Source organism: Leishmania donovani, chromosome 11 (genome assembly GCF_000227135.1).
Source record: "Leishmania donovani BPK282A1 complete genome, chromosome 11".
NCBI classification, from domain to species: Eukaryota; Euglenozoa; class Kinetoplastea; order Trypanosomatida; family Trypanosomatidae; genus Leishmania; species Leishmania donovani.
Genome location: NC_018238.1, coordinates 475,377 through 488,622, shown reverse-complemented (window position 1 = coordinate 488,622; position 13,246 = coordinate 475,377). Strand labels below are relative to the sequence as shown.

Below are 13,246 nucleotides of genomic sequence, written 5' to 3'. Positions count from 1 at the left end.
GGGGAAGGGCTGAGAGAGCATCACGGCAATGGCGACAGCCAGAACGACTGTAGCAGAGGAAGACGGAGCTCGTGGCCGACCCTGTCCATGCGCGCGCGCACACACACAGCCATATATATATAGGTAGACAAATGTATGGGAGGTGGTAAAGAGGGCTTTGCAGGGAGGGCTGATGCGAATTACAGAAGTCGCTGAGAGCGCCAGGAGGAAAAACGGCGCTCGTTGCGGCACGGCCGTCATCATCGCTGGTGGCGAAGGACATTTCTGCGTCGCGCATCACATGCCTTCCTCGCCCCCTCACTCTCTGCGACACGAAGAGGGAAGCTGGTCGCTGTGCCTTCAGGCATGCCTGTGTGTGTGTGTGTGTGTGTGTGGGTGTGTGGCTTTCGCGGGCAATGTCATGGCAAGATGTTACCCGGCAGGCGTGCACAGGGCAACCCGTCCCCTCTACCCCACTCGTGAGAATAGAGGAAAAGAAGCAAGAGAGAGAGACGAAGGGAACACTCAGCCAATGGCGATGCCGGTCATGGTGGCGTGCACCACGACCACCACAAGAGGTGCGCGTGCAATGCTGCTCGCCTGCACGCCTCTCCCCATGCGCATCTGCACACACCTCCCTCCGCCACGGCACCCAACAACAGTCACAACAGCAAGCAGACAGCACCTCTCCGCCGCGACACCCGGTACCGCCACCACGCAAGACTAAGAGGACAAGGAAAAGGGGAAGAACAAAGGATGAAGAAAAACAAAACTGGAAAATAGAAGGAAAAGCCGAGACACACACAAGCTCACACACAATACACGCACACGCATACACAATACACACATACACACATACACACATACACGCACACATGCATACGCAAGAGAGAGATGGCTGAGGAAGGCGAGCAGGGCACCGAATCGCCACCATCCCACTCACGCTCACACGCGTGGAAGCAAAACTCAGGCAGCGAGCCAGCCAGACGGACCCCACACAAGTGCACACGTACACCCAAGCACACAACGACGACTCATACAAGAAAGAGCCCAGAAATCAGCCAGCCAAAGGGACAGCTGCAACGAGGTACGCAGTGCATTCAAGGAAGAGGCGGCTGGGCTGGGGTGCGGTGGGGGCAAGCAGAAAACATATCCAGGCCGAGAGCGGTGATCAGCTGCGTATCAACGGGCACACCTCACGTCTCTCTCACTCCACGCACTCCCCCACCCCCAACGCGAAAAGAAAAGGCCTCCGGCTCCTTCGTATCGGTCCGGCCTTTCGGCCCCGCTTGATTTCCCTCTATGAGAGTGTCACGGCCATGCATCACCAGGGAGTGACACCCCACAATGAGCCGAATCCTTCGACCAGTGCACACCCCACGAGCACGCATGAGTCGGACGCAACAACGCAGTCCGCTTACGTATCGTGCCTCTCTTCCTCTCTTTGCATACGCGTGCACGTGTCAGTGTCAGTGTTGGCGTGTGTGGGTGGGGCCCCCGTCTTTTTTTTTGCGCTGTGCCCTCGGTGAAGGTCATGCAGAACAGATACAAGAAGAGCGCGCACGCACACACACGCCAGCACTTCACTGGTGTCACGAAGACACAGAAAGAGGGGATGGCGAGGGTTAGCGAGAGCAGACACTACTGTGCAACTGGTGTCGAAGGAAGGGACGAGAGAAAGCGCAGACGGAGGCAGCGGAAAAAGCACGCACACATACTCAGATAGACACTAAAGTGCATGCAGGCGCACGTTACGCGATCAGCTTCACTTGTCGATTCTACGACTCCTCGCACCAGCGGTTCTCCTCGCGAATCTTCTCCTCCTCCTCAGGTGTGAAGTCGTTCTCGATGTTGAACAGCTCGCGAATCTGCTCCGCCGTCTTGCCACGGATCATGCTTGCAACGCAGGCGCACGTCAAATCGAGCAAGTCGCGCACGTTCAAAAAGTTCGCTGCCATGATGACGTCGATGAGCACCTCGTGCTGCTTCTCGTCGTGGTTCTTGAGGAGCTGATTGAAGAGGAAGTTGCTGTCCCACTCGCACACGAGTGACTCAATCGTCGTCTTCAGCGGCTTCTCGATGGGCTGCGCTGGGTTGCCGCAGTGATACTCCATGTACTCTAGCACGAGCCGGAGCGTCTGCCCTGACACGTTCGGAATGGGGATGATCGCCTCGTTGCCCTCCTGGTCTTCCAGCATGTCCCTGAGCAGCCCCGACATCTTGGCCGACTCGCGCGACACCTTGAACTCTACAGGTGGATGGTCATTGCTCTGCAGCACGCAGTACTGCGAGAAGTCCACATCGTCGCTGTTTGAGATTTCCACCGGCATCTTGCGGCGTGCGTGGCACAGCGCGAGAAAGACGGAGAGAGCGCGCGCTGGAGCGAAATCGAAAGCCCAAAAGTGTCAACAGCAAAGATGGCAACGAGTAAGCGAGTAAGGGGAGAGGAAGAGACAGGGAGACCTAAACGGACGCGTAACGCTGGCGTGCTGTGCGTGGCATGCGTTTTCGGTTCGCACCACGCGCCCTCTGTCGGTCAACACTGGTCACACCCGCGCACCTGCACACACTGCACCCCTTCCTTCGCTTGCTTGTGTGCGAGCGGAGCTCCGCAGCTGCTGCCGCTGCTCGCCGTGTCCTCTGTTCGGCTCCCCGTGTGGGTGGCGCACACAAACACACACAGACAACACAAAAGCAATCGCAAAAAAAAAAGCCGCACAGGGAATCAAAGATATACGGAAGATATTTGGGCGGTTTTCTTATGATCCAGGGGGGAAGGGGGCGAGTGGTGTGGTGGTGGTGAGTGAGTGAGGGGTGGAGGGAGGGGGGATGTGCCGTCCGTCCGTACGTTTTGCGTGCAAGCGCGCAGAGGGTTGAGTTTGCGAAGGGAAAATGGAGGACAAGGAAATGAGCAGATCGGAGAAGCGAAGCACTGAAGTGCAGCCACCATGAGGGAGAGTGCGGGCTCGTGCATGCCGCGTTTCCGCCGAGAAAGAAGAGCGGGCCATGGCGAGATTGGCCAATCATGAGTAGGGGCACATGGAGAGATGGGGGTCGAGGAAAGGTAGCACCCTCGCCCATGTGCCAACAGCGAGCAAGAGCGCGACAGTGCCGCAACGCCTCAAACGAAGCCATTTGCAGCCATCGACGTGGATTTTGTCCGAGGCTTCTCAGACAAGGCACGCCCCCGTGGATGCCTGCAACCGGCGCGGCCTTTCCACGGCCACTCTCAAGCACTGCGCCGTCATACCAACGCGCTTGCGTTCCGCTGTTGCGCCGGATGAAGTCTCTTTGTTTGCACGCTTCCCCTTTCTGTGGTGTTTCTCGTCCAGTCCTGCAAGCCGTGCTCGCTGCTTCTCATCCAGCACGCCAGCGATGGACCACACCGCGGAGGCGGAAGAGATCAAAGGAAAAACGCGAACGGGACCGCCAATAAGCGAAGTCGACATCAGCGTCTCCATCTGCAGAGTCCGAAGCACAGACGCACCGAGGGGACGGATCGAAGGTAGAAGAGATCGAAGACAGGTAGTCGATCCAGAACGACGGCAACACCGAGCCAAGCACAAACATATGTATGCGTGCTTACAAAGGCCCCCGTTGGAGGGTAATGTTGATGTCCCTGCCACCAACTTGCGCTTGGGTGCGTATTGGAACTGTGCACGCGTCTAATCACCATTGAAGTTGTCCGGCCCGGCTGGAGACGGTGCCGTCACCGCCGCAGGAGGTCCCTTCGACGCGGCAGCCGGTAGAGCTCCCCCCTGCGACGGAGGCGCAGCCGAGGTCCGAAACGCGGTGGGCTTCGTATCATCGCCATGAAAGGTGACGCGCAGCACCTGCTGAAGGCTGGCAAAGCCCTCCACCAAAGCGGTGGCGCCGGGGAGTGCCGACACGGTAGTGTCCTGAGGCAGACGCGTCACACCGACGAGGTCCGCGTCCGCCTCTGTAGGCATTGGCTGCACGTACGATGCATCCTCGTCATCGTCGCTTACGACCGCCGCGCCATGGTGCGACATGGTCGACGCAACAGCGGGCGAGAACTGCCATTGGTTGTCGACGACATCGCTGGAAGCGTTCGTTGTTGCATTCATCGCCGCCACCACAACATCTGTGTGTCCTGGCCCGACCGCGTCGTCTTCCATCACCTCCTGCTGGCGGCGACGCAGCAGTGACTGACTCTTCGAGCCGACGCACTCCTTGCACTTGTACCCGTTGCGCCGGCGCACCATATCGCGATCGAAACGGCCGCACACGACGCAGTAAATCTGCGGGGTCGCGCCGCCCTGGGGTACCTGGTGCGAGCGGAGAAGGTCTGTGTCAACCCGCACGTCCTGCGCCGCCACCTCGTGCTTGGAGCGGCGAAGGATGACGTCCGTGTCAGCGAAGTTCATGTCTTGATTTCGCTCCTCGCGATCGCTGTCCGCGTCGTAATGGAGCACGCCGTCCACGCGGATGCCGTAGTCCGTCACGATGGCGTGGCGAACGAGCTCCTCCAGTGTAGGGTCGCGCGCGAGAGCGTCAGCGTTGCCCATGAATGCCAGCCTACCGTCGGCACTGTTGAATCCCGCACCGGCACTCGGACCCCGCGAGGCGCCCTCACCGCTGTCGTCCGCCTTGCCAGCCCCTTCGCCGTAGGTTATCTCTTCATCGTCGCTCTCGCCGCCATTCTCCTGGTCAATCAGCTTGCCTTTGCGGAAGAAGATGGTTCCAAAAGTGTCGTCGATGATGTCGTTCACGTTCAGCGCCGTGTCCACGTTGGAGCGCAGGTCGCCGGTGTTGTTATCCTTCATGTACACCGGGACACAGGCCATCTCATCATCCAGCTTTCTGCGGCCAAAAGCGGCACGATGCAAGAAGGCTACCGGCAGCAGCTCGAAGCACATGAGTAGATCCTGAATAACGGCGCCCGTGGCCTCGATCTCCTCCTCATGCGCTCCAAGGTAGATGACGCCGGCCGATGAGGCGAGATTCACAAAGACAGTCTGCCAGTAGCTGAAGAAAATGATAGACTTGATGCAGAGGAACTTCAAGAACGTCTTGGCGTAGTACATCTCCTTCTTGCATTCAATCTCGAACAGCACGAGGTAGTACAACGCCATTGTGAGGCTGATGTTCATGACAATGGAGGTGTACGTGTACACATTATTGAGCCTGAAGCTGCCCTCTTTGTAGATGCCGAGGGGGTGGCAGATCATGGCAATGAAGGAGACGAGGGGCTTCATCAGCGCACACTGCAGCACCCAGCGCTTGCAGCGCAGGTAAAAGTCTGTGTCGAGCGGGAAGGATGGCAGGTAGCACATCGGGAACGGGTGCATGCCCTTGTAACGCTTCCTCTTGAGAGACCGCAGAAGCTGCCCCTCGCCGCCGCAGTACGACACCATGAGCATGAAGAAGATGTACAGGACGAAGCTCTCGTACGTGTCGCGCACCGTCTCGAAGAAGAAGCGCCACTTATGGAAGAGCAGCGACAGGGCGGAGAAGAAGGCGTAGATCGGGATCATCATGATGATACGCATCTCCAGCACCTGCAGCTTTGGGTAGTCGAACCGCGACAGGTGCTCGCGCAGGTCGCTGAACGAAACGAAGCAGCAGATGACGGCGCAGATGACGGCGGCGTAGATTAGCGCCTTGTGGTGCACCCATGTCAGGTCAACGCCCCTGGAGAAGGTCCGCTCCGATGTTTTATTCTCCTCCGCCAGCGTCAACATGAGGCGCTGCGCCAGAAACTCCACCTGCACCTTCGCCATGGCCGCAAAAACAGCGTACGTCCTCACGCCGGTACGTGTACTTGTGTAGTTTGGAGAGGAGACGTGAAGCGCCGGCTTTCTGACTGGCAAGCCGACGCACGCACACAGACGCGTGTACGCTACTCGCGCGATGAGGCTGTGATGGGCACCCGAAAAGAAAACGAGAGGAGGTGCCTCGACTGTGTACGGCGGTACACACACCACACGGCGATGAAAATAAAACAGGTGTTCGACTGTAGGTTTGTCTGTGTGTGTGTTTTCTTTTTGAGGGTAGGGAGAGGCGCGTTGCTGTGTGAAGAGAGCTAGCAGGGATAAGGAGGGCGTGCGCGCTCAGCTGCAGAGGAGAAGAAGACCCGCACACACAGCGCGCTACACGTATGGTGGCGCACCTGGCAAGGCAGGCAGAAAACAAAAATAGAAGGCACACACACCCGCCTACCGAGAGAGACAAACAAGGAGCGGGAGCGGGAGGAAGAGGGGGGGGGGCAACTAAACGTGTGTGTGTGTGCGCGCGTATGTGTGGTGCGAGGCAAGGATTACAATCACGCCGCTCAGCCGGATAAAACGTCAAGATGTCCACAAAGTACGGAGCGAGCAAGAGAATCAGGCAGACAAAGACGCAAGATCACGGAATAGCACGCGGAGGGGGAGAGTCGCAGCACAAGGCGCGCGCGCAGAGGCGGGAGCTGCGGAGGTAAAGGCGTGAGAGGTGAAAGGGAAAATCAGTGCAGCGCCGAGTTGGCGCGCAGCACTGAACATTATCCATGGCGGCAAGGCAGTGTTCGGCACGAGTGTGTAATGTCAATACGTATGGGTGTGAACCCCCACACCGTATGTGAAGAGCCGGAGAACAGCGGCGGGCATGCGTTGTGGGGCGGCAAAGGAGGCGATGGTGATAACAGGCACGCGCACCGCAAGGAGAGACGCACAATGGAGAGGGGAGCAAGAAGAGCTAAGGTATAGACATGGCCGTCGAAGATGTGTGCGGGCGTCATGAAAAAAGGAAGAGAAGGGGGTGGGGCCGGTCTGCGTCATGGGCAAAGGGCGACAAGAAGCGTCCTTATCCCTGTCTCTTTCCGTCTGCAGGACATGAAGGAAGGAGGACGCACCCCGTGTATTGATGGGCAGCACTGTTGCTGCCCCTCCTGCCAACGCCGCTGTTCGCGCCGCGGCGTTCGCACACCTGCGCAGGATGAAGTTAACAGAGAGAGAGAGTCTCTCAGCTGGTTCCCAAGCGCCACCTCTTCGTTTGCGGCCGGCTGGGTTCCGCTTCACGCTCTCCCTTGCCCTCGCACCACCACCACCACCACCCACACCTTCACATCTCTCCGGGTGCCAACGGGTGCTGCCCCGCACTCGTTTCGGGTCATGGGCTCGCGGCTTATGTGGGAATAACGCAGCTCTCGGATCCTCGTTTCTTCTTCTTGTTCGCGTAGGTACGTTGAGGCACCGATTAAGACAGCCAGACGGACAGACATAGGACGGGCGAGCTGAGAAGTGGGACACGCATACGCGGAAAGGCTGGAAGAGACGGACGAGGCAGCGGGAGCCCTTGCATCTTTTCTTCAGCCCTCGGCCCTTCCCTGCGCAATCCTGTCGCCCGCCTCCATCGCGTTCGTCTCGGCGAGGCGACGAGACCACAAAATAAACGAAATCACTGGAAAACAAAAAGCAAGCAAACCGCCGTAAAGCACCGCAACCCCTCGCTCCGTTGCGTGCGCCTCCACCCACAGACGCATCGCACGTACGGGGCTACTCCCCAGAGAAGACGAGAAGGCACACGTACGCGTACGTGAAATATACGTGCATCCCACTCTGTCAGAGGGGAATCTGCGAGCGTGTGGCATTGGGGGGTTGCTGGGTCTCTTCGCTACGGAACGACAGCGATGATGCGGCACCCTAATGCTGCTTAGTAGAAGAAGCCGAGCACCTTACCACCGGTATTGCGGGAGCGGGCCTCCTCGTGGTCCATGATGCCGAGCGAGGTCGTCAGCACCACGAAGCCGAACTGACGGGAGGGCAGGATGTTCTTCATCCACTTCTCGTAGTCGGTGGTGGCGCAGTCGAAGCGCGGGCAGATGGCACCGCACTTGTTCAGGCGGCCGTTCAGGTTCACGACGATCTTGCCAGCGCGATGGTCATCGATGATCTCGAACTCGCCAATGTAGCCGTGCTTCTGCATCACCTGCAGGAACTTCACCACCACCTTGGAGGAGGGGCGGATGAGCACCTGGCGCTTGCCACGGCGCTCCGCGCTCGCAATGGTGCGAAGCGCGTTCGCGAGAACGCTCATCATCGTCATCTTAGCCCGTGCAAAAACGCGAATGCGGCGGAGCGGAGCTGTGTGCCGTACACAGAGGCAGACGGGAGGGAGGGTCGGAAGAAGCCGAAGATCACAATAGATGTGGGTGGAGAATGAAGAGTGTTGTGGCGTCGCGCGCTCAGCGGCGCGCCAAGCCAGCAACGCCACCAAAAGCGGAAAGCCAAAGAAGACGGAAGAAAAGGGGGCGAGAAGATGGGGAGAAGGGTTGCACGCATGATGATGCGTGTGCTTGTGGTGTGCGACGGGACCCGCATCTATCATGTGGGCGCAGGCAGAGCATCCGCAGCTGCCTGAGAGAGAGAGACACACACACACACACGCAGAGAGAGAGATGGAGCGGGTTGAGGCTCCTTCACGAAACGTGGAAAAGCGGTGGTTTAGTGCCCGCTCTTTCCCTTCCTTACGATTTCGGTCGGAGATCCCCTCGGCAGAGCTGATCGCGCAGATGACGACGCCGTGACAGAGATGCACAACCCCCGAGCATCGAAAGAGAAGAGCACCTCCATCTGCACCGACGCCCATCGCCGTCCGTGGCGGCCTTCTTTTGCGCGCTGTGTCCAGCACGACTGCACTCCGCGTCGTGCGGGGGAGGAGGGGGGATGTACAGCATGCATCGCGACTGCGACGAGAGCAACGAAACGTGTGCCGGCGCGTACAATGTCATTCCTCCTCTTCGGCAACGCGCTGCAGAAAGTGCACTCCATCGAAGCAGAGCGAGCGACGGTGCGCGCACAGACGGTCATCACCACGACCGCTAGCACGGCCACCGCCTGGGGCTCGCTTTCTGGGCCACTGCGAATCGGGTCGTCGATCCATCACTGTCACGCCACGCCTCTTCATCAAGGCGTGAAGTCCACGCACGGCCGCGACGGGGGCGGGGCGTGAACTAGGTTCGTACCGGCTCCTTGTTCTGCGGCTTCCAGGCAATGCAGTAGGATGCAGCAAAGGACCACAGCTTCAGAGGCGACTGCGTCGCGAAGAACTTCGCCAAGGGCCAGGGCGACTGCCGCTAAATGATGAGTTGGTCGCAAGAGCGTCGTGCGGCTCGGGAACGGTGCCCTATGTGATGTCAGTGCATCCGTCACGACTCTCGTGCAGGACATGGCCGACACCCAACTCGTTTCATGTCTTCGCCACGCTGCCGAAGCAGCAGTAGGGTGTCGAACAAGGTGAAATGTCCCGGGGAGAGGGTCGCAGCAGCTGGCAGGGCTTGGCGATGGAAGAAAAAACGTCAAGGAGCGTCTCGTGCAATGACCCCACGTGGCCGTTGAAGTTTGCCTGGAGCATGCGATGCAGCCGCGCCGACGGCAGTGAAGACGACGTCAGAGGTGCGCAAGCAGCAGTAGAGCTGGAGGGCGGCGCACAAAGGCGGCGCCGATGCGTTTTGCGGTGTATGATGATCTTTTTTTTTTTGAAAGCGATCCTACAGCCGCCACTTATGGAGGAGGTTGTCCCTTGACCTCCCTTGAGAGGATGGGATGCGCGTCCGTGTGGGCTAGTGTCCCGCGAGGCGGAGGAGGCGCGGCCGCCTGCACATGTTTCCTTCGCACTCTGCCTGTGAAGTTGCGCTCGTGCCGTCTCCTCGCTGCCACTTGTCGCTCTTCCATGTGAGCTGCTCAGCTCAAGCGGCGCCACCACGCGGCCGCCGCCGCGGTTGGTGCATCTGCCCGCTTGGCATACCGGGTGTCTCCTTGGTCTCCAAAAAGGCCAGAGGGGATCAAGGCGGCACACCGTCGTGTCACCGGAGAGTTGAACGCCGCCTTTATAGAGAAGTTTTTCGCTTCCTGGTGCGTCTCCTGAGGAGCAACCCACACGCGTCGAGCACAGCTCCCCGCACGTCTGAGCGACTTGCCTGAACCCGGAGACGATCGCTCGCGTTGTATTGGGGTGTGTCCGCTTGTAGAGGGAAGAGGTGGGGGGAGAGGGGCAGCAACGATGGTCATGGAGAGAAGGAGCTCATGTGTGAGGGTCGGCCGACAAAGTCGAGTACCGAAAGAGGTGCGGCGTATGGTCACAGGGACAGCCGGCCGGACGGACGGAGTGCCCTGTGCTCTAGATTCACGCACCCGCAAACGAATGCAGAGCAAGGATTCAAGCTGAGCTGACCGCCCCTCCTCGCGGCAAACCTCGTCCTCTGGGCCCGCCGGCTCTCCAAACCGGGGAGTGAGTGTGTGGGTGTGCGTGTGCATTACCTCGATTGTTAACGCCCGTGTTGTCACGAGTTGTGATAACCGGGCGAGTCACGTGCACGCAGCCGTGCACACGCGAAAAGAGAAGACGTGGGCGATGCGAGCGAGGGAAGAGAAGCGCAGACGACGAAAAGCGGCGTGTTTGTGGGCGCTCACGTATGTGTGCGCCGTATTGCGGGCAGGTGACGTGTGCCCACCAGCCTCTCACCCATCCTCCAGCCTTATAGAACCCACACACGACAAGGTCTCGCGCATCATCTGCGATTCCCCGACGGCTTTTCCTTCACGTCGTCGTCAAAGACAACCTCATAGTCGTCCACCGTCTCGATGCGTGCGGCGCTGTTCTTGATGCGGTCTGCCTTGCGCTGCGCCTCCAATCGAGTCTTCTCCTCCTGAGTTGCGAAGAGGCGCTCATACAGCGATGGTCCCTTGATCTCGGAAATGATGTTCGACTTTGCAGCCTGGGGAGGATCCGGGAACTGGAAGAAGTCACGGAAGGGCTGCCAGCGCAGGAGGATCGGCTGCAGTAAGCCGGCCGTTGACAGTCCAATCCAGTAGGCGAACATGGCTGACGGCTGCCCAGCGAAAAAGTAGATACCGACGACAGACGACGCACGCACGACCCACCGCACGTACAAACCGCTGGCGCTGCGGCCGCCACGCTGCATGCGCTGGTTCATCTCGAAATTGAGCAGGAACATGCCGGCGCAGATGGCCGGCAGCGCGTAGGTCGGGTCCGGCATCGTCAAGTCCTTCACCCATAGGAACGGCGCCATCTCGAGATCCGTCTCGTACATCGCCAGGCGACGAATGGACAGAAAAGCCGACATGGTGATGGGCGTGGTGAACGTTGTCAGGAAGCTCTTCCACTGCGAGCAGTTGTGCTTCTTGCACAGCGCGTACTTCATGCGGTTGTAGCCGTCCTTGATGACACGCTTTTCCGCCGACGATAAGGTGCGGTCATTTTTGGCCTTGTTCTGATTGTTGGTGATCTCCGATATCTGCGGGCCGATGTGGGCCATGCGCAGCGAGTTTCGGTGGCTGTAGAGGGACGGAATCAGCGTCAGCACACGCATGCACAGGCCGTAGAAGAAGAAGACGTGGCCCCAGCCACCGAGGTCGAACGACATGAACCCATCGTGGCGCAGGCTGCGCATGATCTCCACCTGCTTCTCCACAGGTTGCAGGAAGCTCACGGCCCAGTCCCAGAAGTCTTCCAGACGCTCGAACAGACTTTTATCTGGGCAGATGTAGTCGTCCACCTCTATCGGCTGAGCGGCGAAGATCTCCGGCAGTTCCTCCTCCAGCTGCGGGTTCGTCGACCGCCCCACGTCCGTGCGTCCCCACTTAAGTGGATTCCAGCTAATGCGACGCTGCTGCACGTGGAGCGCCACCACCATTCCGCTACTGCAGCGGCCGCCACGGACACCATGGCCGCACGCGATCGACGAGAAGGTTGGTGCGCCGTTACGACGTATGGAGAGCAGCCGGCACGCCGGCGTGGCTGGCGCACAGGAGTGCAACAACGCGGTGGCCGAGACGCCTGCCGGCGCGCCAGCAAGACGCGAGCCGAGAAGCATCAAGGAGAAACCCGAGAACCAAGAAGGCGAAAACTGCCCGTCCCACGCGGCGTGTCAAGGGAGACATACAAATACAACAAATGCCCTTCAAGTCTGCGAACGCTCGTGCGGACCTCCACACGTACACGTACACACACACACTGACAGACACCTGCCTGTCCGTCTGTGTGTCTCGTGTTGGCGTTTTGGGGGCGGTATGCTCACAGCAGCAGCAGCAGCAGCAACAGAAAGCCGGAAACAGAGAGAAACAGCGGCGCGCACACGTCTGCGCCCCGCTTGTAGCGACTTCGTTCCGCTTCGGCTGCTTTCGATCGCCCCGCTTTCGCCTTTCGCTTGGTGTTCGGTCGCAGCCGGGAGGACGTTTCCGGTTAGGGCCTTCGTCCTCTCGCGCGTTCTCCGTTTCCTGCACGTTGGCACACACGCACGCATCCGCAACCACAGTGAAGGCAAAAGCCGAGGAGGAGGAGGAGGGGGAGAGAGAGATAGAGGCAGCGGCCATTGAAAAGAAAGCTCAAGACCGAGCACACGCGCATTGCCGGCCACGCACCACTCCGTGCCTAACCACCACCACCACCACCCAACCCCCCTCCCTCGGCTGCGCACACACTCCCACACATTTCGCGACAGACTGCGACAGCCGTGCATTGTATGGGAGTAGTCAAGACGAGAGAGAGGGGGAAGAGGGGAGAGTGGGGGGGGGGGTAGCAGCGACGAACGGCGCGAAGGAAACTGTCTCCGCCCATCACCTGGCCAGCCATCCTCCCGTCTTAGCGACTGCCCACATGCCTCCCCTGCGATGTAGCCGCCATCGCATTCCTTGCCAGCTCGTTGGCTATCGTTTTCGTTCTTTTTTTTTTCGCGCGCGTTAGGCAATGCGCAAAAAGGGACTCTGGCCTCGTCTTCGAGAGTGCACGTGAAGGAAGAAAAAACATCAGAGACACCGCGGCACAGACGCACATGCGCCACCCCATCCATGCGTGCTGCCGAGGAGGTAAAGTAACACCAACGCGGAGGAGGAAGGGCGCGCGCATCGGCCCATCAAACCCGAATCACCGCCAACATCATCGGCACGACACTGAGAAAGAGAGAGTGAGTTAGAGAGATAGAAAAGGATCCAAAAATAAAAACTAAAGACGTTACACCTTAGAGCGCACATGAACACACAGACGCGCAGACACGCACGCCCCTCCAGAGACCCGCCATCGCCCCATCAGTAGCTCCGCGTCTCCCATGCACCTCGTGACATCACCCAAGCGGAGGCACTGGTGCTGCCATGTGCTGAAGCGTGCGCGTATGTGTGTGTATGTGTGTGTTCGTGGATGTGTGCATTCGCCGCAGACCCTCACGTCCGCTTTTATGTTGTCATTGGTAGGTTTGTTTCCCTGGGGGGAGGGGAGGAGGGGGGCCCCTGCACGCCCTCCCACATGTTAC

At 59.3% G+C, this 13,246-nt stretch overlaps 4 protein-coding genes across 4 annotated transcripts; all 4 read right to left on the bottom strand.

The window, feature by feature from the left end:
• Positions 1 to 1,757: 1,757 nt before the first annotated feature.
• On the bottom strand, positions 1,758 to 2,309 carry LDBPK_111200 (S-phase kinase-associated protein, putative; the record flags this gene model as incomplete). Its single annotated transcript, XM_003859047.1, has 1 exon — positions 1,758 to 2,309. One exon carries the CDS (start codon positions 2,307 to 2,309, stop codon positions 1,758 to 1,760), a length of 552 nt encoding a protein of 183 aa, XP_003859095.1.
• A 1,335-nt stretch (positions 2,310 to 3,644) lies between these two features.
• LDBPK_111190 (hypothetical protein, conserved) lies at positions 3,645 to 5,723 on the bottom strand (the record flags this gene model as incomplete). The annotated part of the gene is made up of 1 exon (XM_003859046.1): positions 3,645 to 5,723. One exon carries the CDS (start codon positions 5,721 to 5,723, stop codon positions 3,645 to 3,647), a length of 2,079 nt encoding a protein of 692 aa, XP_003859094.1.
• A 1,909-nt stretch (positions 5,724 to 7,632) lies between these two features.
• On the bottom strand, positions 7,633 to 8,025 carry LDBPK_111180 (40S ribosomal protein S15A, putative; the record flags this gene model as incomplete). Its single annotated transcript, XM_003859045.1, has 1 exon — positions 7,633 to 8,025. The coding sequence occupies one exon, from the start codon at positions 8,023 to 8,025 to the stop codon at positions 7,633 to 7,635; it is 393 nt and encodes a 130-aa protein (XP_003859093.1).
• Positions 8,026 to 10,489: 2,464 nt separating this feature from the next.
• On the bottom strand, positions 10,490 to 11,815 carry LDBPK_111170 (hypothetical protein, conserved; the record flags this gene model as incomplete). Its single annotated transcript, XM_003859044.1, has 1 exon — positions 10,490 to 11,815. One exon carries the CDS (start codon positions 11,813 to 11,815, stop codon positions 10,490 to 10,492), a length of 1,326 nt encoding a protein of 441 aa, XP_003859092.1.
• Positions 11,816 to 13,246: the final 1,431 nt, after the last annotated feature.